The sequence below is a fragment of the Equus asinus genome, chromosome 22, assembly GCF_041296235.1.
Source record: "Equus asinus isolate D_3611 breed Donkey chromosome 22, EquAss-T2T_v2, whole genome shotgun sequence".
In the NCBI taxonomy this organism is placed as follows: Eukaryota; Metazoa; Chordata; class Mammalia; order Perissodactyla; family Equidae; genus Equus; species Equus asinus.
Genome location: NC_091811.1, coordinates 37,773,101 through 37,800,153, shown reverse-complemented (window position 1 = coordinate 37,800,153; position 27,053 = coordinate 37,773,101). Strand labels below are relative to the sequence as shown.

The window sequence follows — 27,053 nt, the reverse complement described above, 5'->3', positions numbered from 1 at the left end:
ATGGTGCTGGAATAAATGGATATCCATATTGGGAATCAGTGGGAGGGGGTAGAACTTTCACTATCTCCCGACATCATACCCCAAACTAATTTAAAAAATGGATCACATACATAACCTAAGAAAATATATAAAATGTATTAAAGAAAATATAGGAGAAAATCTTTGTGACTTATGGTTAGGCAAAGATTTCTTAGATACAACATCAAAAGCATCATCCATAAAAGGAAAAATTAATAAACTTGAATTCATCAAAATTAATCAAAGATACTATCAATAAAGTGAAAAGGAAACCAGAAACTGAGATTTATAATGCATATGTCTGGCAAAGAACTTGTATCTAGAATTTATGAAAACCTCTCACAACCAAAAATTATGAAAAGTACTACAAACTCAATGTCCCAAACACAAAATTTTCAACCCTGACCATGCTCTATGTCTTAAGTTTCCTATTTAACTGAATTGCCAAAACTAAATATCTGGTTATCATCCACAAAAATATCTTCATGTATATAAATACGTATTTATATATAGAAAAACGTGTGTGTACATACATCCTTTATCAATCAACATTTACTTCCTCTCTTGTATCCCTACAAATTCTCTGGTTTCTGTTCCCTGTATATCACTCAAAGCCATCAAAAGCTCTCCTTAGTTTGGGCCACCATCACTCTCATGTGAATAACTACAATAGCTATTTAACTGATTTATGTTGTTCTAAGATTCTCTCCCATGAAAAGTTCCTTTATAATCCTTTCTATGACATAAAATGATCTTTCATTTGGCCTCACCTCCCCAAACACACATTTGTATTACACTCTTTCATCTAAACCATTTTGAATATGGTATTACGTCCACCTCTCTCATGCTAAATTCTTAGTTCTGACCTCACTTAGATCCACGAACCCTGAGAGAATTCATCATAAGTCCAATAAGTCTTCCCTCACTCAATACAAAGGAGTTATATACTCCTTTAATGTACTCTCATATAACTACCTCATCATAACTTATCACACTATTTGCAATTATATCTGTCTTCCCTGACTACTGGAAGGACAATGTCTTGTTCACTGTTATATCCATGTGATCCAGTGGCGTGCCAGTCATATAAAAGGCCCTCATTAAGGAAGAGAGAGAGAGAGATACAAAAGGTTGGTCTAGCATTCATATACTGGAAGTGGCCCCAAGGTAAATGTTTACAAATTTAAAGGTTGACTTTTTTTACATCAAACACAAGACAAAATATGAACTACAAAGAAGTAGCCTTTCTTCTATAGACTGGAAATTAGAAAACCTGAGTCCTAGCCCTGGTTGTGAGAGAAGTCAGATAAGTGATCCTGGCCAAGAATAACAAAGATGATAATACAGACAATATCAACTGAAAAACTAGAATGGCTAAGTTCTGTTCTAAGCACTATGCAAATCTGATGTCATATAATACTCATAACAATCCTATGAGGTAGGAATCACTTGTGTACACATTTTATAGATAACAAAAATGAGGGACAGAGAGGTTAAGGGATATTTCATGGTAACAGAGTCAAGTGGCAAAGCCAGGGATCAATTCAGACAGTCTGACTCCAGAGTGCACGTTTGTAACTACTTGGCATTAGCGTTAATTTCCTTTTCCCTTAAACTCTTAATTTGAGAAAAAAAAAAAGAGAGAGAGACACACACACACACACACACCGCCCCACACACAAAAGGTTGAACCAAATTATTCCTAAGGAACCACCCAGCTATTACTTTTGTTAAAATAAATTTACTTATTTCAAATTTCAAATGGCATCTCAATAAACACGATTTGAAAAACAAGTGCGGGGTCATCATTTTTACACTTTACATGATTTTACCTACTAATCAACTCCTCTTTTAGTGTTTGGATTTTTAGATACCATTTCATCACACTGAACTGCTTATGATCCTCTACACGTCCTGTGGTAGCTCTGAGTGCTCTTCACCAAATACTGCCAATTGATGAACACGGGATGTCTTTCTGTTTATTTAGGTTATTTTTGATTTCTTTCAGCAATGTTTTGTAGTCTTTGGTGTACAAGTCTTTCACCCCCTTGGTTAACTTTATTCCTAGTATTCCTTAAGATACTATTGTAAATTTAATTGCTTCCTTAATTTCCTTTCTGATTGTTCATTGATTTTTGTGTGTTAATCTTTTAAACCGCAACTTTGCTGAATTCATTTACCAGTTCTGCTGTTGGCTATATTTGACAAGGCATTATAAAAAAAAGACAAGTTCAGCATTGTTTTCACAAGAAAAAGACAATTCACCAACATCGAATTCCAGGTAACAGGAAAAGTTCAAAAATGTGGAGGCTTGCAGGGATAGCCACCTTCCTAAGCTCAACTTATAAAATAAACAATTAAGAAGGCCTTTGAGGAACAAAGACCAACTAAATTCAGCCTTGCATTTAAGTTTTAAACCAAGAGTATGTTAGTCACATGCACTGTTAAAGATTCAGTTGATTAAAGTATCGTTAAACAAAGATCCAATAGGCTGTGGCTGTCCTGTACATACTGCATTTGGATCAAATGGTTTGGGGAAAAGAGACCATTGCGATTTCTTCAACCCAAGTTTGACAAAGTAATCTTTAATAAGAAAAAGAGACACAGACAGGCAAGCACGAAGATAGAAACATACAAGCACATTAAATCTAGGAAGTAGGTCTCTAAAATAACTGTGGGTTTGCCTTTGACAAATGGATCTGATTGTAATCAAACAGATAAGAAGCAAGAAGAACCATTACTCTGAACTGTGACCATTTGCTACCTAAAATGACCCAAGGCTCCCAATTTTCTATAGACAGGAAGCAGGCTGAGAAATGGTATAATCTCAAATACGCACATTAGATACAGCCAACAAAGATATTGAAAAATTTAGCATCTACAAAGAACAATGGACTAGAGATCCTGTCCACAAAGCCTGAAAAGAGAATCATGGTAAATCAAAGAGCAATCCTACCCCCAAGTCAGAGATTCTTAATCTGTCCATAGAGATTTTAGAATTGTTGCATATTTATGGTAGCTGTGCACGTCTGATCCTCATCTTTCTTGCTGAGAGTGTTGACAGCAAATACCCTACCTTTATCTCGACGCTATGCACTAGACAAGTTTGGGGTAAACAACAGGTATTTTAGTTTCAAGTTCTTCAGGTCAAAAGGGACTATATATCTAGAGCTGATAATGTAGAGACTGTAGCACATCACTCCCCATCTAGCACCCAAAGTTCCTAGACTTGAGGCCACAGCGAGAGAAAACTTTCACATTTTTTCCCATGGGGCCAGGATAAGCAAATTTGCTTGTGAGATGGAGACTGCAAATATTTGGTGACCGAAAGAGCAGACTGTGGTATACTAGTGCTGTTTAGTAAATATTTCCTGCTCTCTCTCTTCCAGGTTCACAGCAGGATCTCACTACCTGGGCCCCATTATGATTGGGTGGGGCACTGTGGATATAAATTAGGAGTGGAAGTGTCATTTCCAGTCCAGAATACTGAATTACCGGTCGGAAATTTGACTGGGCTTGTTTTTACTCTGCAATGGTCACAGGTAATGTTCTACATAGGAACTACACTATCAGGCTAGTTCCCAGGGTGAAGACAACATGAGACTGAGCCCCAAAATAACCCCCAATATTTATGTAGCATAAGGAAGATATAAATTTTTGCAGTCTGAAGCCAGCGAGTTTAGGGCATAACCTGGTCTGTCCTGGCTAACACATGCCTTAGGAGGTTTCACAGTTCTATGACCTTAATTCTTCTTTGTGATTTTTCTGTCCATTAACAAAGTCATATATTTCATACCTTGACAACCTGGTATTTCATTACCCAAGAGTATAATTGTTACATCAAATTTATAAAATTCTCTGTGTATTTCTTCTTCTAAGCCATTTATTTAAATGACGATAAAAAATAATTAATAGAACTGACCCTAATCTTGGGGATGGGGTGGCATATTTATAAATCTCCATTTAAATTCTACAACTAATTCTGTTTTCCTAATTCTTAGTCTATTTCCTTCCCATGATATAAACTAGGTTCTTTAAATAAAGGTGATTTTATTTTCACCTGCCAAGTTTTACATTATTCAAAAATATTACTAGGAACATTTTGCGTATATTATTTCTACTATGACAAATCTATAAATGCTCTTCAATTGTTTAGTGTAAATCAGCTAACCATGTTTTTAATGACTTCTAAGACATTAAATCAAAAAAATTCAACAGAAAAATTCAAATAGAAATCAATGTCTATATGCAACGAAAGGTAACTCAAACATAAATAAGTACTTAAAAAATTCAAATATTATTTATCAGTTTTATATCACTAGAAATCATTTCACATGCCATAACATACTTATAGTCACCTCTTTGCTTCTGTTATTTGATGAATAATATTTTAACCAAGAAATTAAGATAAGAATTATCATTAATTTGAGAGAGAAGCATGTATTTCAGGCCTTTAATCCTATTTTTAGTCTATCATAAAATTCCCAAACTTTAACATTGAGTTTACATAAGCATATTTTTTTCTCCAAAATACACCAAGGAAAGTAAATGGCACGAAACTGAATAAACAGTTATAGAGCTCTCAGGGGAGGAGAGTCAGAAGAAAAGTATAAATATATAATGGATGTGCAATTTTATTACCTGAGTATTTAACAACTCTTCACATTTGTGTGCTTGTTTCTCAATTGCAGAAATGTACTGTTTTTCAATAGCTTCTATTTGTTGTTTAACTGAAGACTGCAGCAGTGCCTAAAAACAAGCAAAAAAGTCATTTGGATCACAAACAAAACTTGGAGTCTACTGTTGGCATGAGAATCTTTTTTGACAGTTGTACATATCTGAAATATGATACTCTTCTGCATTACAAAATACACTTTTGTGAATACTGAAGTACATTCATATATAACACTACTTTAAGCTTTCAGTTATAGGCTTTCCTATTGCCAAGACTCGAGTTTTTGGCTCAGATGTTCCTTCCACACACCTTCTCCTTAAAAAAGGCCAAGTCATAGAAGATGATAAAGAGGGTGAGTAGTTCTGTTAAATATAAATTCTGTTTAGTGAAGACCACACAGGATGAGAAGTGTATGAAAGCTGCTGAAAAATAGAAAAAAAAAGAAAAAAACCAGACATATTTCACTGGCTGACAAAACTCCACATCCTCTCGGCACACTGTAATACCCCATGGGCCAAGCATGATCTTCAAGACCACAAGTCAAGTAAAAGCAGATGGAAATTCTGAGCAATTTCAAACATAAAGGAACTACCCCCCAGGAAGTTCATGCCCCTAATGTGAAAAGGTATAAGTCAAAGCGTGGAAGTCAGAATCTCAAGGCAGTATTCAGAAAAAGTAATAAAATTTGGGAGACTGGAGAAACTTAAGTGGGTAGTGTAAATGCTGGAACCTCAGTCAGTTAAATATAAAGACACTAATACTGTTCTAAGCGAAGCCAAATCAGCGTTTGAAGATGTTCCACCCGCTCACTTCCTTATTGGAGATGCTTAGAATATTATCATCTTTTTTCCTTTCCTTTTTTTTTTAAAGCATTCTATGTTATACTTACCATGCTGCCAATATTATCTAACATGCTATTTATAAATCCTAAATCATTCTAAAATATGCACTCAACCATATCCATAAGAACTCTTTAGCAAATATTCTATTTTGAAGGTCTATCTGGATAATAAACTACTCATAATCAAAATAGTAAGTTGAAACAGACACATGTCTTATAGGAAACAGATCTTTGGCACGTTCACCAAGAAAAGAAAAATAAGCCAAATCTCTTAAATAATCTCTGTTTTGAAAATAGATTTACTTGGTTGGAAACAACATGCATTAAGAAGCTAACTAAATATGCATGTATCTTTAAAAACTGAGACAAAAATATTTTTAAAACCTCTGGATGAGTCTCAAATTTTCAGAAAATTAACTTTCTTTTGTAAATGTTAGACTGTCTGATGATGCTACTACTCCTATAATTCAACAGTCGTCACTCTGAAGCTTGAGAATTACTAGCACATTAGTAAAGGAAAATAAAGCTCTGACTGAGGTTTAACCAAAATATAAAGAACTGCTTAAAAGAACTGCGTTAGGTCTTCATTTCTACATTATACGTCCTCTAAAGATTCCATAATGATTAATTTACATAAAGCACCAAAATGTAACCTCTTAAACCGTGACTAGACAATGTCCAGCTCTAATTTACCTTTGGTAAATACAACATACTACTTGTTGGACTTTAGAAAATTTAAAGAACAGTACAGTTACAGATAGTTCCCTTGGGTATATTCACAGCATCTTTCGTAGAGAGAACAGTGTCATGCTTTTTTGGGACTTGGGATATGATAGAATTGTTTTGCTTAAGAGAAAGAACTGTTTTCAGTTACCTATTTGTCATGGTTCCAAATAATCCCACAGTTTAAATACCCAATTATTAAATACCCAATTAGACTACATCCTTTGGAAGGATGGGTACATTAATGAAATACAATAATATTTTCTCATCATAATTGAGAAACACAATAGTATTTTTTCCCTCTAGTTATTGATTTGTACACCTTATACTCATTTTCTTCCAACTTCAAGGAGGCAATCACCATAGGACAATGAGTCAAGTAAGAGCCAAAGCTGTAGAGAAAAGCTGTGCAAAAGTAGCCAGCCTTTCATATAGTTCAAACCTCCCACTATAACCCCATTCAGTTATTTAAATCCACCCATTTACAAAAGAGAAATGAAGATAGGGACTGGGGACATAATGACTAAAAGAAAAAAAGTCTGTCCTCACTGACTTCAGTCTACTGTTTAGAAATATTCTCTATATAACTATACACCACAGGTATAGGTAAGGAGTGTATCCAAGAAAGAAAAGATGCCTGAAGCCTGCTTGTAAGGCTCAGGGCTAAACACAGGGAACATTAAATGGATAAGAATAGCTGGAGTTAATAGTGGAGGCAAATAGTAAGGCAAGAAGGTAGAAAGTAGGAAGATGCCAGATATTAAGAGACCTTGTATGCCATAACAAGACTGTTTAAAAATTTAGCCTACACTATTTAAAAATGAGCCAGCCCTGGTGGGCAGGGTCCTGCTATGCTGTACACAAAGTCACTAGGAATAGGAATCGACTCGATGGCACTAACAAAATCAACAATGGGATTATTAATGCACACTCTAAACAAAGGAGGTAACTTCTAAAAACTATCCATACAACTAGAATATTAACCATTATGGACATACTTACAAATACACACTGGTACTAGCTACCTGCTTTTATGGCTTGATCTATCATTACATAACTGGAAATTTATTTTCCAATGTAATATACCCTAATAATTGTCTTTAAATTTCTGATAAATTGTAAGTATAAAAACGAATATTAATCTTAACACTTTCCTGCAATTTTTTTTCCCTCTGTAATTGTCTCTATAGATACCAAAGACAAACAGAAGTCTTCTCTTGGTCTTATACAATACTATGAAAAGATACATAAAAGAATTATTTCCTTTATAAGCTATTTAAAAATATTCTCAACACATATAAAGCATTAAGACTCTCATGGTACGTAGAGGCAGAAAAACAAAGATGTATACAAACATTCTATAATGAGAAAAATGCTATCAAAGGCAAGGAACATTTTGTTAATTTTCAACATATGTAAGTTTTAGCCTCAGTTCTATCAGCGATTTTCTGTATCATCCCAGGGAACTAAAGTCACTAAGCTTGAGGAAAAGTATTTACCATACTTCTTTAAGAATAATTTTAAAGATGTGAACAAGACTCCTTGTTCCTTTAGTACAGGAACTATATCTTACTCATCTTTATATATCACACACAGCTTCTTACAGAGTCCCTTGTACATACACAGTAGACACATGCAATAGCTACTTGGTGAGTGATGATCCTTGTACTAAGATTAATATTTTTAAAGATCATAGGATGAACAGCACCGATATTCACTGGAAAGTTCACTCTGCTTCAAACTGTAACTACCAAAGTTCAGTTAGCAAATTTGTTGCTGAACATATTTAATCCCTACCAGGGATCTCAATTTTTTAAGTTATTATTTTAGACTAGGAATATCCATTCTTTCTACTCCACAGGATATATTCTGAGTAAATAAAATAGTGTGTGTGAAGGACTACAAACTCTTCAGAGGGAAAACTATGTTATAAATTCTACAATTATTAGACTCATAGAAAACAAAGATAAGTCAAAAACCACCCCACCCCAACCAACACTGATAAGCAGTAGATATCTATTTTTAATGGAACTCAATATACACTGGAATTTAACTGAGTAGAGAAGTACAGTCAAAGTAGACTACTGCAACTCAAACTATAGTCCATTGTCCCAACAAATCCTGTGTTTCTTCTCCCTTTAAACAGTCCATTCTTACAGATCTGATTCTAGACTCATCAAATTAAATGACTCATCCAGATTCGCAGAGCAGATGTGTCTAAAGAACCAGATGGCCTCCAAAACATTAATATCATGTTGGTATCTAGTACATAACCTTAAAAGAACACTTCATAGCTAATTTTAGGCAACAGTAATTAGATTATTTTACAAGTTGCAAGAAAATTTCGTTCTCTAAGTTATACTTTACAAATGAAAAGTATAAAGGTTGAGAAAAGTATAAAAAGTATAAAGTATATGAGTAAAAGTATAAAGCATATGAGAATAAAGTATAAAGCATATGAGAAAAGTATAAAGCTCTGGAGGCTAAATGTATAGAGGCAAGCTAGAGGCAAAAATGTATAATAAATAGCCCCACTAAAATTTAAGCCCTAGGGGAAGAGGAATCTTTGCCTAATTCACTGATGTACCCAATGCACCCACAACAGTACCTAATACATAGAAGACATTTGACAAATATGTTTTGAATGAACTGAAGAAATTAATCATAATTTCAGTATTTCCAAGCCTCATTATTTCTCTATTCACAGAGAGACTATTAAAACTTTGATGTTAATTATATTCTCAGTTTAGCTTTTTGACTACCGTAGTTACAGACAAATTAATTATTGTAAAGGGTCATTTGAAATCAAGCACAATTTCATCTTTCTTCCAAAAGTATCACAGTTTGCTTTTCAAAAGTCTATTTCAGACATTTTCCAATTTGTAACTAAAAATAAAATAAGCAAAACCAAAAGGTATCTGCAAAAGGGTAAGTTAAAACTCTGAAAGGATACTTTTATGTTTTTTCTGGTGTAAGTACTCTTTTTAAGCATAATATTACTTTGAATTCTGCAAAGCTATTAAACTGTTAGCAAGCCTTATAATATTTCCTCAAAATTTCAAACATATTATAAGTTTATTATTCAAAAGGAGAGCCTACTTGACATTTGAAAAAAATGATGAATGTCATTTTACTCAATCATTCATCCATCTTTTTCCATGAGTTCTACATACCTGTTTTACAGATAAAGAAACAGACACTGAAGTGAGGAAATGTGCCCAAAATCACATGAAAAGACTCAGTGGAACAAAGAACTGGATTCAGATCCACCTACGCAGTTCCCTGCTTGTCTCAGCTGTTCTATCCTGGTAAAGTGAATTTCTCTTCATGAACTAAGCACTTAGTCTATTTTATCAACCATTTAATTATTTATCCATTCTTCATTTATCAAACTAATATTTACTAAGCGCATACTTTATTCCAGGTACTGTTCTAGGCACTAGGGATACAGAATGAACAAAGCAGACATGAGCCTGCCTCTCCTGAGCTTACAGCATTAGCAAGGGGATTAGCAAGGGGATGGGGAGGGTGGAGAGAACAAGGAAGTTTGAAAGGTAGACTATATAAGAAGTCATTTTTGGTTTTTTGAGGAAGATTAGCCCTAAACTAACATCTGCTACCAACACTCCTCTTTTTTTGCTGAGGAAGACTGGCCCTGAGCTAACATCCATGCCCATCTTCCTCTACTTTATATGTGGGATGCCTGCCATGGCATGGCTTGATAAGCAGTGCATAGGTCTGCACCCAGAATCCAAACTGGCAAACCCCAGGCCGCCGAAGCAGAAGAATGCGAACTTAACTGCTGTGCCACCAGGCCAGCCCCTAAAGAAGTCATTTCTGATGGCTGTTAAGAAAACAAAAAGGGATAACAAAGAAAAGAATAATGGAGGAGAAAATTTTCAGAGAGGATAGTCAAGAAAGAGCTCTCTAGAAAAGTTGAGGTATCACAAGTGAAAAAAACTCAGCCATATATAAAGTCTGTAGGAAGAAGATTTCCATCAGAGGAAAAAGTGCAAAATCCTAGGGTGGGAATAAGGCTGATGAGTTCAAGAACTAGAAAAAAGGCCGAGGTAGATCACATGATCCAAGGAATTCCACCAGATGCTACAGCTACACCAGATTGCTTTTTATCCTTAAACAGGGCAAACTTCTTGCGGAGCCCTATGGTTACCAGAGGGGAAGGGAGAGGGTGCGGGTGAAAGGAGTAAAAGGGCACATGCGTACAGTGATGGATGGTAATTAGTCTCTGCGTGGTGGACATGATGTAGTCTGCACAGAAATTGAAATATAATGATGTACACATGAAACTCATACAATGTTATAAACAAATGTTACCACAATAAAAAGGTGAATCAGAGAGCAGAAAAGTAGGTAGAGGACCAGAATCATGCACAACCATGGAAAGGCATTTAAATTCTATTCTAACTGCAATGAGAAAACCCTAAAGGCTTTAAACGAGAAAGTTTCTATAATCTGATATATTTTTTAATAGCTTCAAACACTGTTGCAAAGTACCGAAAGCACTCAATGCTATCAAAACATTCTCAAACAATGGACAGTTTGTAAGAATAAAAATATGCAGCAGTGATTTTTGTGGGCTACACATATACAAGTAAGTTAGAAACTTATAATTAGTGCACCATGCAAGAACATTTTTTTATTCAGTAGTATTAAGACTAATGCAATTATTCTCTCTGGTAATGAAGGAGTTAATCCCAATAAGAACTAGTTGAGTGTTTTTCATATTCTCACAGAAAAGTGCCACAGATATACTAGAAGTATATACGGCAAGTAATGCATACTCGAATGTCATCTGGACCCTTTGTCAATTGGCATGCAGCTCTTCTTCAATACTTACGTTCTCCATTTTATCTCGAATCAACTGCCAACGAGGACTATGATAACAAAAACATAGTGTCCAAATGATGGCAGCTGACTACCTTTGGCTCTGAACGCTGATCTTGGGTTCCAATTTGCCTTAATGTTCAATGACTCTTGGCTAATCAAAGAGATCTTCTGCCAATTTTGGCATCTAAAATGTCAATCTATAGCTCTGTTGGCTTGTACTTTGGGAGGAGAAACTGATAGTTTGATATATCATGTATTATACAAACATACAAACTGATATATCATACATATAAATATGTATTTTTTTAAAGACCTCTGAGGAGTGAGTAATCCAATTAAGGTACAGATGTGGTTGTGTTGAAAGAAAAATATTAGATTATCTCTGAAAACAGTATTTAGACATTTTAGAAAATTTTGTTGGGACACAAAGAGAAATAATGTGATTAAAACCTATCATTGAGAGGAGATTTAAAAGTACAATGTAAAAAGGACCAGGGAGTGCAATTCTCTAGAAGGATTTCAACCTGGACTCAAGGCTTTCATTTACTCAAAATTGTCCTCAAATTCAAGTTCTGGTTCATGGTCTCCTGCTACCCAGGCTAGCCAAAGTTGAGCAACATTCAGATCCTGTAAGTTCAACCCTTGGGGAAAATGAAGGTGCACATTTCTCAGGAGTAAACTCCAGATGTCTGAGGAGTGATAGTGATGGATTTGGTCATATTTCTTTTTAGAAAGTAGGCTAGAAGCTATTACCTAAAATTATAGAAAAAATGGATTAAAAACAAAACATTTCTCCTTTCCTTTTTCCTTAATTTAAAAAAGGAGAAGTAATGGGATCATGAAACTACTACTTTTCAAAAGTAGCAAGGCTACTGAAAATTTACCCTGCTACAGATCTCAAGCATTTGCAACTGCAATGATTCTCAGGTTTTTCTTATGTATTTGAATCACAGTGCAATGGTACAATTCAAAAAGAAAAATGTTAAATTATGGGTGTAGATCTAAACATGGAAATTCAATATTGTCTAGCCATGCTATAATGTGCTTTGGAGGCAGTAAAAGCCAAAGAAAATCTTCAGGACAGAGGGCAGCATTCCTGTTGGCCTTGTTGTTAAGGGATTCTAGTAACATAAGAGTTGTTACCTCAAACACCACAAAAGTCTCCCAGTGAAAATTTCTTTTGTGCCATGGACAACACATTAAAATTAAGAAGTTTCTAAAATTAAGTTCAGCACAGAGACTCTGCATGTCTGCCTTCCAGATACTTTAAACTTCTGAAAAGCTGCCATATGGATATGCCTCTCCCTCAGATGCCACAACATTGTTCCTTGTGACTTGAATAAGAGCTACAGATTCAATTAAAAAAGAAAAAGAAAAGAAAAAAGAAAGGAAGGAAAGAAAAGAAGAATTCTGACTAAAAGAATCTCTTCAGAATCGTTCACAGGATTAAATGAAGCACCTGGTTATTAAAAACTAAAGACCTAAGTATCTCATTTTCTGAAACATCAGAGACCACAGAAAGAAAGAAACCCATCTAGATGTCAGGAATGTTTGGCTTAAATACACAGGCATTAATGTTCCAAGGAGGCAGTATAATTTGTTGACTAGAGCCCTGCATCAAGCTTTGAGTGACCTGGCTTTTCTTTAAAACTCCTCATCTGCTTATATGTGTTGGATCAAGGCATTGTGATTCCTCATCTAATAAATGTGGAGAATAATAGAGTTTCTTCTCCATCAGTAATGAAGGAATTCTGTGAAATTATGAGTTAATTTAATTCTTTATATGGATGATATTTCAAAATAGGATTTTCTCTAACCATTTGCTGATTTTTGAGAACTAAATTCCTCACTTTTTCATGATAAATGAAATTCATGCTATGTGGATTCAAGTTAGGATCAACATTATTTTTTAAATTACTAGATTTAAGACAATTAAAAGTAAAGAATTTCCTCCAAATTAACTGAGATGCATTCATCAAATATATATCTCAAAGAACAGAAAAGAATTTTTTTCACACTGAAAAGTCATCAACATTGAGAGAAATTAGAGGTTTCATTTAAACCAATATTGACAAAGATTAAATTTTGCTTTACGTTTTCATTTTGATTATAAAGAGAATAACACTGTGAACTTCAACGGCAATGTGAGATACTTCAACTGGGTTCTTTTCCAGTTAAAAGTTAACAGTATATTACAGAAGTGATTATGTTAGGGTGATAAGTAAAATATTTAAAATCCATTGGTCTGGGCACCAATGAGAAGTGCCATCCGGAGCACTGGAACAGGTGCCAGAGGACCCCTGCGGTGCCAAGCTCTAGCTTGACTGTGTGGGCTTAGGGAAGTCCCATGGGAAGGGACAAAGTCTTCAAAGGGGCTCAGAGAAATTTTTAATATATGAACTGGTATGGAAGTGTTTCATTATTATAAGATGGCACAAAGTAGTGCTTGCTGGCTGAACATTAGCCCAGATTATGTTGTTATAATGGATTAATTATTTTAAAAAATTGGCTACATGAATATCCTTCTAACACACCAAAATAGGATAATCTTTGGACTTGGTGCTTTTGACTACATGGACTAAATCAGACTGTATATGAATTATTCCTCAAATGGTTCCTATCTCACTGCTATAAAGCAATTTGACAATCAATTCACTATAAATCAGAGACATGACAAATTCAAGTAAGTTATCCCACCTCTGGAAAAGATAAAGCCTGAGGAGTAGAAGGGGACTGATACCCAAACAGTAATGGGGGAAAAATTTAATTTTTTCTAGGCATTCTTGTATATCTTTTGAATTTTGTATTGCATGTGTATGTTACCCTGCCAAAAACATAAAGTATTTTGAAAATAATAAGGCAAATAATTCTATTCCCTAATAATTTATCATTGGTATAAAATCTATATTCTCATACATCAAGTTTCCCCAACAATGAACTTAACTAGAACTTAAAGATAAAATCAAAACCAGCCTTCTATTCTGATGCTGTATTGCACACTAATTAGAAAGATGATAGACATCTTAAAATGGTATTTTCCCAAATGTCACTGGTTCTTATATCTCTGCTTTCCTTGCTGAGAGGCTGAGTTTTATAGTTCAAAGGAAAGAATAAAGTTAACCATTCCTCTCTTATATCCTTTCAAACAGGCACGAAATTTAAAAAATTAAAAGTAGTTTTTTGCATACATATCCTTACTTGGACTTAGAAAATTAAATGAGTATAATAATAACTTCCATCAGTTTATCTTTTCTGCCTCTAGGAACTATGGTATGCAGCCTTTCACTAACTAGAATATCGGTGGCCAAGAAAAATTAATAAAAATAAATCTGTAACACACACACCAATTATTTTTTTCCTAAAATCTAATAACGTAACACTTTTCAGGCACTATCTAAAATTGAAAATGCCTGTATCCCAATAGACCTTACTGACAATTCTGTTCATTAGAATAATGAAAGATTCAGAACCACATAATTTATATTTTCTATTGACTGGAACAGTTACATAAATGATATTCTTTACAGATACTGCTATATAATCACTCTTCTAGCATTATTCCTAGATGTAGAAATTTGTTGAATAAGCTAAGATAAAAGGAAGATTTGGAAAAACTTTCAACCCCATGAGAACAGGTCAAGCCACATTCAGGTCAATACGGAGAGACAAAATCATTACAGATGGAAGATACTTATGATTCAGTTGCCTGAATTTTTATAATAATAAGTAGAAATGTGTTATTAATCAGTTTCTGGGTGGCATAGGACTGACATTGATCAAATTTTCAAGTCTGATCAACATTAGTCATAAATATTAATACGATGTGATATAAAAAGGAACCCATAACATTTAAAGTGCATTTTAGAAGGTAAGCCATAATAACCAATGGGGAAAAGGCAGGGCTTACACGTCTTAATAAACAACTAACTAAATAAACCCTATCCATTTAAAACTATTTATCTTTGGAGGGATTTTTCAAGGTATGCTCTGCAGCAGAAATTTAAAATTTGTATTCTCAGTACAGAATGAAGTCTTCTCCGCTTCAGTCCTTTGACCATCAGGCTGTGGATCCAGTCACAATATAAACGAAAGCCTTCAATCTATATTAAAACAGTTTTCTTACAAGGTTTCCAATGCCTTTTGGTTTTGGCCCGGCTGGAAAAACCACAAGAATAGCCTTGCATGCAAAATTCTGGCTTAGCCCAGGAAACTCAGAGGCACATAAGAACTATTCTCAACTACCAAACCTTTCTCAATCCTCCGCTGAGGTTAAGTTTGGTGGGAGGGATAAGAATGGACAAGCCAAGTCGTTAGTTCCAAACCAATCACTAGCATCTAGCACATTGTTAGGCCAAACTCTACTGGCAACTGCAAAAATCTTTATTTGTCCAGGAAAAATCTGATCATACGATAAAAGCTGGAATTTATGAGAATCCTTGTTCAATCAAATAACTAAAACTATAAACTTATTTCATATCCTTGGGTTAACAAAATGGTGAAATTAAAAAAAAAAGATATATGACAGGTCTCACCATATCTTAATTTTTACTTCTTCCCTCTTTGCACAAAAAGTTAGCAATCTCTAATTAGGGGAAAATATCACAAGAAGACAAAACAAAGTTGTCCCCCCCCACCTTGTTGGAGCAAAACTTTATACAATACAAGTAATTCTACACCCTGGGAAAAATTGGTCTCCTAAATGTAATATGTTCCCCCTTATAAAACAGTACAAAACAACTCAAGAGTTCAAATAAAATACTAGCAAGTGGATGCTTTTGAAAAAAGAAATATAGCAGGCATGTGATATTCCAAGCTGGCATTTAACATATGGTACACTGCTAAAATTCAAAGTAATCCTTACCAAAACGTACTTAAGGCATACTTAACCTTTACAGGTCTGTTTGGCAAATGCATGTACATAATATACCAAGGTAAGAAAATATAGCTCTACAGTTTGAGACGAGGATATACAAAACTCTTCTAGCATCAAGACGAATGTGATGACCAGAAACCAATCTTCATATCACCAAAACACTTTTGCAGAAAATGTTTAGGTTAGGCACCCACAAGAAGGCCAAGAAATATAATACACCTTAAATCATTATAGTTATAATTATAGTTCTAGTTATACAAATTATAGTTATAGTTATATAAATATCAAACAAAACTCCATTTTCTTTTTTGCATGCTTCAGGCTATTTTCTAATCTCCATTTTTGCCAATCTACTATGTTAAAATTCAATGATGTTTCAACACTTAGCCTATCTGCTATGATTTGAAAAATAACTAAATCCTTTAAATTTAAACAACAGAGTATAATTTAATTCGAAAAACAAACAAGCTGAGCCAGAACCAAGAAAATAACTTGTAAATATAACTTCAGGATAAAATTTGAAAATTTGTATAGAAGAGTTTCAAAAGGGAAAGCTCTTTTTCTAACTAATCTATTTTAAAGTGAACATCAGGTTTAAAAGAAAAAAAAGGGAAGGGAAGGAGTCTATTGTCATTGCTTTGAAAAAGAAGATTCTGTATACCGAAGCAAAACAAAAATGTTAACCAAAAAATATGTCCATATCTTACTTGAGTCCAACTGGAATTTTTAATGAACTGGGCTTAACATAAGATAAAATAAAAACAACATGTTGAACTTAATTTCTTGAGCACTTTCCACTCACTGTTAACAGCATGTTAGCAAAAGTTTCAGCTTTGAACTTTCACACACTGAGTCAACTAGTACTTTCCTTGGAAAATTCTTGCCAAAAGTTATTTAGGATAAAAAGAAAAGTCATTTCAAGAATGTGGCAGCATCTAAAATGGTTTTACCTCAAGTGCTTAGATACAGGGTATTAATTGTATAGATGTATACAGTGACACTTCTGAAAAGAAAAACAAGAAGCAAACCTATCTATGCAAGAGGTAGAGATAGTGATATACTTTCTCTTTAAAAGACAGGCACCTTAATTCTTTAAGCTATAGAATTACATCTTTCTGTATGCAAAAATTTCCCAATGTCAAGGGAAACACACACACACACACACACACACACACACCCTTGACAGGTTCAATATTAGATGATAAAATGGGGAAAAATGGTACCAGGCTGAAATACAATATTTTGACAGACAAATAAGTATGAAGGGATAAGACAATGATTAACAACACCCTTCCTAGCATAACAACTTCCAGAACTTTAAAGAAAATACAGACACCTAGATCCGACCTACATCAACCACTTTGGAATTTCCAGAGAAGAAACCCACCTTGGCATATGCATTTTTAAAAACCAATAAAAGTAATTTATCATGTGCTGCAAAAGGTGAGAACAAGGGATTAAGATATCTTGATCAATGACAACTGTTGAGGCCATCTTAAACAAAAACGTATCACACTAAAATGATTACTCATTATCTTTTAAAAAAAATTAAGATATTCTACATCCTGGATAGTAATCTTGATAGAGAAAACTACAGACATAATAACTGTGAAGTCTGAGCCAGTGTATATACTCAAGAATGACAATTTCAAGACAAAAGCCCAATTAAACAAGTAAAGGAAAATTCTTACGCTGCTTGTAAACATTCTTAGATGTGGCATGCTGCTATGGAAAGCCTTCCAAGATCTACATTTACTTCACTGTTGTTAATTATCAGGATAAAAGATTTTAAAAATCACGACATGAAAGAAAAAATAAACAAAATTAAGTAAACAATATGGGAAAAGTTGGCATATGTAACATATTAGTTTTAGCTTTGTTTTCTTCTGTACTTAAACAGAATTTCATATGTCCTTTTCATCAATCTGGAGCAAGCTATTTATTTTCTAAATGAACAAAAAAATGCTGGGTTTTTCACAGGAGCCCAGGAATATGAAGGGCTGGGCCACCATCTCTTTGCCTTAAATGGATATTTCTAAAAAGACTGAAACAAAAATCCACATTGTATTACTTTGAGAAGTAAATTAATTAATAATCAGCTGTAAGACAATGACAAGGCATTGAAATTGCTATATCAGAAAATTGACATGTTAAGTATAAATAATGGTAATTAATAATAGCTAATATTTATTAACAGCATTATTATTGTCCATACAATATTCATTATCTCACTGGATCCTCACCACACTCCTATGAATAGGTTTTATGGTTTATTCCCTTATTTACTAATGAGAAAACTAAAATTCATATATAAGAAATGGCCCAAGGTCACACTTAGTAAGTACCAGAGCTGGGGCTTTGATCCAGGTCTGTCTGACTTCAAAATAATCAATCAGATCTACTCACAGAAGTACTTAGCACTCCTAAACTAGAAATTTTTGCAGAGATGCAGCACCCCTTCAGAAATTCATAAAGATACATAAATTTTTACATGTCATTATAAAAGGTAGAAAAAATAAGAATATGAGTACATAATACACAATAATACAAAATAACTTTGGATTTTAAAGTTGTTTAAATATGGCACTAAGTTGCAGATTTTCTTTACCAGTTCCTGCAGTGGATGATTTGAAGTTGAATGAATAAAGAGTTACAAAAAGAACAGAATTCCAATTTGATGAGGTCAGCTAATCTCTTAAATAGAGGACTAATTCAAGGTGATTGAGAATTTTCAATTCTTTGTGAGAAATTTAAATCATAACATAATTTACTTCTATTTTTTAATCAGAAACTGCTGAACAAATCACTTGAGAGCTTTAAAAAGTGTTATTGCATTTGAATGGTGTTAGTACAACAGGATATGCTAATCAAAATCTACTAAAACTTCAGGAGACGTTTTTATCTGGTTACTAATAGAAAAATAAGACTGGCATATAGATTTTTAAGGTTTAAATTACTATTTGAAGCCATGGTGATTTGCTGAAACGAAACTTCAAAACTTATTCTAAAATTCATTAAGAGGTACAATACCAGAATTTAATCATGCAAAAGAACAGTCCTGCACTTTAGAAAAGCACTAGAAAAAGAAATCAGCAATGATCCAAGGGTTGAAGTACTCTTATACAAGATGATGTAAATGAATCTTTAACTCTTGTCCATATAGTGAGAATAAAGAGAATGTTATGACTCCTACGTATTCTCTGATCCCAGGATCATCATTTTTTAAATGAAGAACATATATAATGTAGTAACCACTATTTTAATAAGGATTAAAAGAAATAAAGGAAGAGGCAGGACTTCTGGAATGGTGATGTTAGAAGCTCAGGGAAATCTCTACCCCAGAGAGGTATCTTTTAAGCAAGACAGATTAGCAAAAGCAACCATTCAAAGTCTCTGGAGATTGATCAAAGGGCTTACAACAAATTGAGCAGCATTTATTCAACAAAATTTATAGAAACCACTAGTGAGAACAGTGGGAGGCTATGATACTCAACCTAGGGACTTTACTCACCCTCCAACCCACCCACAGCTCAGCTTTGCAGAAGAACTTTGTCAGTGGGCTCAGCAGCCAAGTGACAGTTCTCATCTCCCCCAACCTATCAGTGTAAAAGACCATTCCTGGTGGTTTTGGCAGCTGGTGAATATTAGCTGATCCTATTTTCCACAGCTCCATGCCGTGGAATGTGGACAGGGCCACTGATAAAAAATACAATCCTCTTGTCCTGCAAAGCTCTGTATTGCAGGAGAGCTGCTTAGTTGGGCTCAGAAGTCAACTGTCAGTTCCCACCTCTCCTAGCTTCCTAAGTAGAAGAACTATATCAGGGTTATTAAACAGCTGTAAACACTGGATGATCCCATCCTTGCGAACTCTGTGTTGTAGATGATTTGTACTGAGCAATGGTAGTAGTCATGTGGCAGATTAGCACCTACCCTCCTTCTTCTCATGCATTGCTCCATCTCCAAAAGGAGGATCTGAATGAGGAAGCCAGTGAGGAGTAAATTGACTGTCCTACTCTTCCAGTGCCGGTGCATAGTGCAGAGGTTCTGTAATAGGGAAGGGTTACAGCAAGCCTCAAAGACCGGCACAGACACCGCCCCTGCACCAAGAGGGATGACTATAATTGAAACAGACTGTGAATCACTGGATACCCTAAAGCACTGTCAAAAAGAACAATCAGCTAGAAATTAATGGAAACTAATAGCTAGATACAATAAAATATACACAAGTCAGAATCACAAAAGGGAGATCAGGGAAAGTGATAGTCAAAGAAAGCGTGGCATTAAATAGTCATTTCTGGTAGTCAGAAAGAGTATGTGCATGTCTGTTTTGCTGTATAGAGCAAAATCAGAGGCTGCACAATCGGAGAGAAAGAGATTACACTAAATAATCAACAAACAAAATAGCAAGTCCCCTGAGGGTTGGGGACGCAAAGTTGCTAAAATATCTCATCTACAATGTCTAGCTTTCAACAAGAAATTACTAGACATGCAAATAAATAGGAAATTGTGTCCTATACACAGGGAAAACAAGAGTCAACGGAAACTGCCTTTGATGGGGCCCAGAAAATAGACAGCATAAAAAGGCTTCAAAGTACCAATTATAAAAATGTTCAAAGACCTGAAGAAAATCATGCTCAAACAACTAAAGGCAAGTATGATAATAACATCTTATAAACACACAATATAAATAAAGAGACAGAAATTATACAAATGAAATAAAGCAAAAATCTGGAGTGGAAAAGTAAGATAACAAAAATGAAAAATTCCGTAGATGTTCTAAATAGTGGATTTGAACTGGGAGAAGAAAGAATCAGTAAATTTGAAGAAATATCAATAAAGACTGTGAAATCTGAAGAGCAGAGTTTAAATAATGGGGAAAAAAATGAATAGAGTCTCAGAAAAATGTGAGACACCATAAGACCAGCATTTACATAATGGGAGTAACACAAAGAAGAGAGAAAAAGGAAAAGAAAAAATATTTGAAGAATAATGGCTGAAAATTTCCCTAAAGTGATCAAAAACAATCTACACATGTAAGAGTTGAATGACTTCCACATAGGAGAAACTAAAAGACATACACACCCAGAGATATCATAGTCAAAATGCTAAAAGCCAAAAACAAAGACAATTTTGAAAACAGTAGAAAAGTGACTTATCGCATACAAGATAAGCTGAAAAAGATCAACAGTTTACTTCTCATCAGAAACAATGAAAGACAGAAGGCAATGAGATGACATTTTCAAAGCGCTAAAATTAAACAGAACAACAGAAAAAACTTACATCCAACAAAAGAAAAAAGAATTTTCAAGATAAAAAACCATTTCTAAAGAATGAAAATGAACTAAAGATATTTCCAGAGAAACAAATTAACTGTTAGCAGGCACAACTTATAACAAATACCAAAGAAGTTCTTCAGGCTAAACCAAGTGAAATCAGAAAATAATTGACCTACATGAAGAAAAAAAGAATGCCAGTAAAATAACTATGAAGGAAACTTAAAAAGACAATATAATTGGATATTTCTTCTCCTTTCTTCTCTTAACTGATTTTAAAAGCAATTACATTATAAAAACATACATAATAATATTTGTACAAAAGACAAAGTTTAGATTCAAAGATACAAATGAGCTCAAAGTAAAAGGATGGGAAAACATACACCATGCAAATAGAAACTGTAAGAGAGATGGGTGGCTGTACTAATATCAGAAAAAAATAGACTTTAGAAAAAAACAACTCTTACTAGAGATAAAAACAAACATCTTATAATAATAAGAGGGTAAACACATTAGGAAGATAGAACAATTAAAAACATACATGTATCTAGCAAACTATCCCCAAAGTACATGAAACAAAAACTGATGGAAAAACAATTCAACAATAATGTTGGATAGCTCAATATCCCTACTTTCACTAAAGGACAGAAAAATCAGGCAGATTATCAACAACATATACAAGACTTAAACAACACTATAAAACAACTGCATCTATAGATATCTGTAGAACACTCCACTCCAATCAAAACCACCAAAAACAAGTTCTTTGACCACAGTGAATTAGAAAGTAATAAGTCAGAAATTTGGGAAATTCATATACATATAGAAATTAAACTTCTAAAGAAACAATGGGTCAAAGAAGAAATTACAATGAAGATTACAAAATACTTTTACATGCATGAAATAAAAATACAACATAAAACTTATGAGATAAAATAAAGCAGGATTCAGAGGGAAATTTATAAGTGTAAATGCCTACATTAAAAAAGTATCAAGTCAATAACCTAATTATCCATCTTAACAAACAAAAAATAACAAACTAAGGCCAAAGCAAGCAGAAGGCCAGGCAAAATGAAGGTTTGAGTGGAAATAAATGAATTAGAGAATAAAAAAACAGGATAGAAAATAAAAAGTTAATTTTGTGAAAACATCAACAAAATGAACAAAACTTTACACAGATTGACTAACTAAAGAACAGAGATGACTCAAATTATAAAATTAAGAATGAAAAAGGAGACATTACTACTCACCTTACAGAAATAAAAAGGATTATAAGGGAATACTATAAAATACTGTACACCAAAAAAATAGATCACTTAGATGAAAGACAAATTCCTAGAAAGATAAAACCACCAAACTAACTCAGGAAGAAAACAGAAAATCTGAAAAGAACAATAAAAAAAGACTGAATTAATTTTAAAAAGTTCCCACAAAGAAAAGTCCAGTATCACATGGTTCACTGAATTCGTGAATTCTACAAAATTCTTAAAAAAGAATTAATACCAATCCTTCACAAACTCTGCCAAAAAAGAAAAGAGAAAGGAACACATCTTAACTCATTTTGAGGTAAGTATTATACTGATAGCAAAACCAGATAGAGACACCAAAGAAAACTACAGACCTTTATGAATACTGATGCAAAAATAATAAAATTATTAGCAAACTGATTCATGCAACACACAGAAAAGAACTATAATTATCCCAGGAATGCAAAATTGACTTAATACCCAAAAATCAGATGAAAGTCACATTCATAAAGAAAAAAAAATCATCATTTCAACAGACACAGAAATAGCATTTGAGAAAATCCTGCAAATTTTCCAGGATAAAAGAAATCGAACAAACTAGAAATATAAGAGAACTTCCACAATCGAAGAAGGGCCATTTATAAAAAACTCACTGATAACATCATACTTAATGGTTAATCACTGAATGTTATCCCCCTAAGATCAGGCAAATGACAAAGATGTATGTGCTTGTAGCTCTTATTCCAATTGTATTAGATGTTTAGCTAGGGCAACTAGGTAAGAAAAAGAAATAAAAGGCATCCAGATTGGAAAAGAGGAAGTAAAATTATCTCTGCCTGCAGACGGCATAATCTAGTACATAGAAAATCCTAAGAAATCTACTAAAAACACTGTTAGAACTAATGAACATGCATCTAAGAAGAATATACAAAAATCAATCCTGTTATTAGATGCTAGCAATGAACAATCTGAACAAGAAATTAAGAAAAACAATTCAATTTACATTACCATCAAAAAGAATAAAATGTATAGTGAAAACTATAAAACATATTGAAAGAAATTAAAGAACATAAAATAAATGTAAAGACATTTCATGATTATGGATCAGAATACTTACTACTATTAAATGGCAATGCTCCCTAAATTGATCTACATATTCAATGCAAATACGATCAAAATCCTACCTCAATTTTTTTAAAAATTCACATGATGATGATCCTAAAATTCATATGAAAATGCCAATGACCAAAACAATTTTGAAAAAGAACAAGCTGAACTATGCACACTTCCTGATACCAAAAACTTACTACAAAACTACAGTAATCAAAAGTGTGGTACTGGCATGAGGATAAATACACAGTTCAATGGAAAGAAAGTGAGTATAGAAATAAATCCTCATACACACAGTTAACTGATTTTTTGAAAAGGATCCAAACACAATTCAATGAAGGAAAAAAAGAGTCTTTTCCTCAAATGATGCTGGGAACAATTGGATATGTACATTAAAAAAAAAAAATGTAGTTGCATCCCCTCCTCAAAACATATACAATAATTAACTCAAAATGGATCAAAGACCTAAACGCCACTTCAAATTCACTAGGATGGCTACAATTTTTTTTCTAATGGAAAATAAGCATCGGCGCCAACGTAGAGCAACTACAACCCTCAATCACTGCTGGTTGGAATGTAAAATGGTCCAGCTGGAAACATTTTGGTAGTTCCTCAAAATGTAAAATATAGAGTAACCATATGACCCAGTAATTTCAACCCCAGGAGAAATGAAAACATACATCTACACAGCATTATTCATAAAAACAAAAAAGTGAAAACAATCCAAATGCCCATCAACTGAAGAAACGATAAATAAAATGTAGTATATCCATACAATGGAATATTATCTGACAATAAAAAAGAAATGAACTACCTAATACATGCAACATGGATGACTTTGAAAATACTATATTAAGTGAAAGAAGCCAGTCACAAAAGACCACAAATTGTACGATCCTATTTATATAAAATGTTCAGAAGATGCATACCTATAATGACATAAATAAATTAAACTAGTAAATTAGTGGTTACCAAGGGCTGGGGGGCAGGATAGTTAGAGAGGAGTAAAGAGTGACCACTTAATAGATACAATGTTTCATGTAGGGGTGATGAAAATGCTCTAAAATTAGATTGTGGTGATGGTTGTACAATTCTGTGAATATACTAAAAACTACTGAATTGTAAACATTTTAAATAGGTGAGTTTTGTAGTATGTGAATTACATCTCAATAAAGCTGCTCAAAAATAATTATAAAATACTGAAATAAAATAGTATCACTAGCCTACTCTAAATCAAAATATATGACTAATAAACTTTCCTCTGTAATGATCATTATTGGATTATTACATGAGGTTCTTGGAAATCACAGTGACAAACGGAGAAAAGCCTCTAGAGAGGCTTACATTTTAAACTGATTATAGTTTCTAAAATACATATGTACAAAAGCACACTTGCTCCAAATGGTTTTAATAGTTTAGAGTCCTGCAATCAAACTCTGTTTAATAAAGAAATCCTAAGCCTTATCACAGGATAGATTATAGAAGAACAAGTAAATAAATGTGGAATACTCATAATAAAAAACATCACACCATTACTGGTGTTGGCATTTTACTAGTTCAGGGTAAGTGCAGAAACACTACTTCTCTTTATGTCCTTTACTCACCTTTGTTTACAATATAATTTTTCTAAAATTTTCCTTTATATACATTGAGAACCACATCAGACAATGTTATAATTTTTGACTTAACAGTCAAACATAATTTAGAAAACTTAAAAAAAAATAAAGGCTATTGTATTCACCCATATTTTTGCTCTTTCCTTTGTTTTTTCCTAATGTTCCAAAATTCCTGTCTTTACCATTTCCTTTTCTCTAGATAACTTCCTTAGCCATTCTTTTAGGGTATGTTTGCTATGACAAATTCTCTTAGTTTTCTTTCATCTGAGAATATACTGGATTTCCTGCCTTCATTCTAGAAATATATTTTCATTAGATATAGAAATCTGGGTTGACAGTTATTTTCTTTCAGTACTTGTTCCATTTCCTTCCAGCCTCCACAGTTTTGATGAAAAATCCAATGTCATTCTAACTGTTTTTCTCCTATAGGTAAAATGTAATCTTTCTCTGACTGTTTTCAAGATTTTTTCTGTCTTTAGTTTTCAGAAGTTTGACTATAATATGTCTATTAGTCAAGGTCTCTAGAGAAATAAAACCAACAGGATATATACACATAGCAAGAGATTTATTTTAAGGAATTGGTTCACACAATTACAGAGGCTGGCAAATTCAGTATCTGTAGGGTAGGCCAGCAGACTGGAGACCCAGGGAAGCGCCAGTGCTGTAGGTTCAAGTCTAAAGGCCGTCTGCTAGCAGAATATCTTCTTGCTCAGGGGAGCTGACTAAGACCTTTTACTCATTAGGTGATGTTCACCCACATCATGGAGGGCAATCCGCTTTTCTCAAAGTCCACAGGTTTAAATGTTATCCAAAACACACTCTCAGAAAAACATCCAGAATGGTGTTTGACCAAATATCTGGGTACTGCGGCCCAGCCAAGTTGACACACAAAATTAATCCTCACAATGAGTCTCAGAGTGGACTATTTGTTTGTTCGTTTATCACATTTAGAGTTTACTCAGCTTCTTGAATATGTAGTTTTATTTCTTTTGCCAAATTTGGGAAATTTTCAGGCACTACATTTTGAGTATTTTTTCAGCTCTACCCTCTTTCTCCTCTCTTTCTAGTACTCTGATGACATGAATTTTAGATCTTTCGTTATAATCCCATGGGTCCCTAAATCCCTGTTTGTTTGTTTTCTCTATATTGTCTATTTTCTCTATATTGTTCAAATTGGGTGATTTCTATTGCTCTTTTTTCAAGCTCACTGATTCTTTTTCTGTTTCTCCATTACACTACTGAGCCCACTGAGTTTTTTACTTAGTTTACTGTGTTTTTTAGTTCTAAAATTTCCATTTAGTTCTTCTTTTGCCAAGGCTTTCTATTCCTTTGCTGAGATTTTGTGTTTTTTAATTTGTTTCAAGCATGTTCATAATTGCTTGTTAAGCATTTTTATGATGGATGCTTTAAAATCCTTGCCAGATAATTCTAACACTGATGTCAGCTCAGTGTTGGCTTCTATTCATTGTCTTTTTTCACTCCAGATGAGATTTTCCTGATTCTTGGTATGTGTAGTGATTTTCAATTGAAATCTGGACATTTTACATCTTGTTTTAGCAGACTTCCTCTGATAGGACCCTACTTCAGCAGGGAAAGGGGAACAGCCAGATACACTAGAAGTCCAGGTTCCTGTCTCATTGTCCACTGACAGCCAGAGCAGGGGGAACAAGGATCTCCTCATTATTGCTGGACATGGTTGGGAGTTCAGCTTCCCACTAGGCCTTCACTGATATCACTCCGGCTGGGAGTAAAAGTGCCACCTTACTGTTCCCCAAATGGCCTCCAGTGACACTGCAGGGGTGTGATCTTATTACTACTGAGCAGTAATG

At 33.9% G+C, this 27,053-nt stretch overlaps 1 protein-coding gene across 14 annotated transcripts in view; it reads right to left on the bottom strand.

The window, feature by feature from the left end:
• CCDC91 (coiled-coil domain containing 91) overlaps positions 1–27,053 on the bottom strand; it is a 331,952-nt gene that overhangs the window by 136,543 nt on the left and 168,356 nt on the right. For all 14 annotated transcript variants that reach the window (XM_014846902.3, XM_070494038.1, XM_044775280.2 and 11 more), the window contains one exon: positions 4,660–4,767. In XM_014846902.3, coding sequence (XP_014702388.1) covers positions 4,660–4,767 — 108 coding nt within the window. The remainder of the gene's footprint in view (positions 1–4,659; positions 4,768–27,053) is intronic.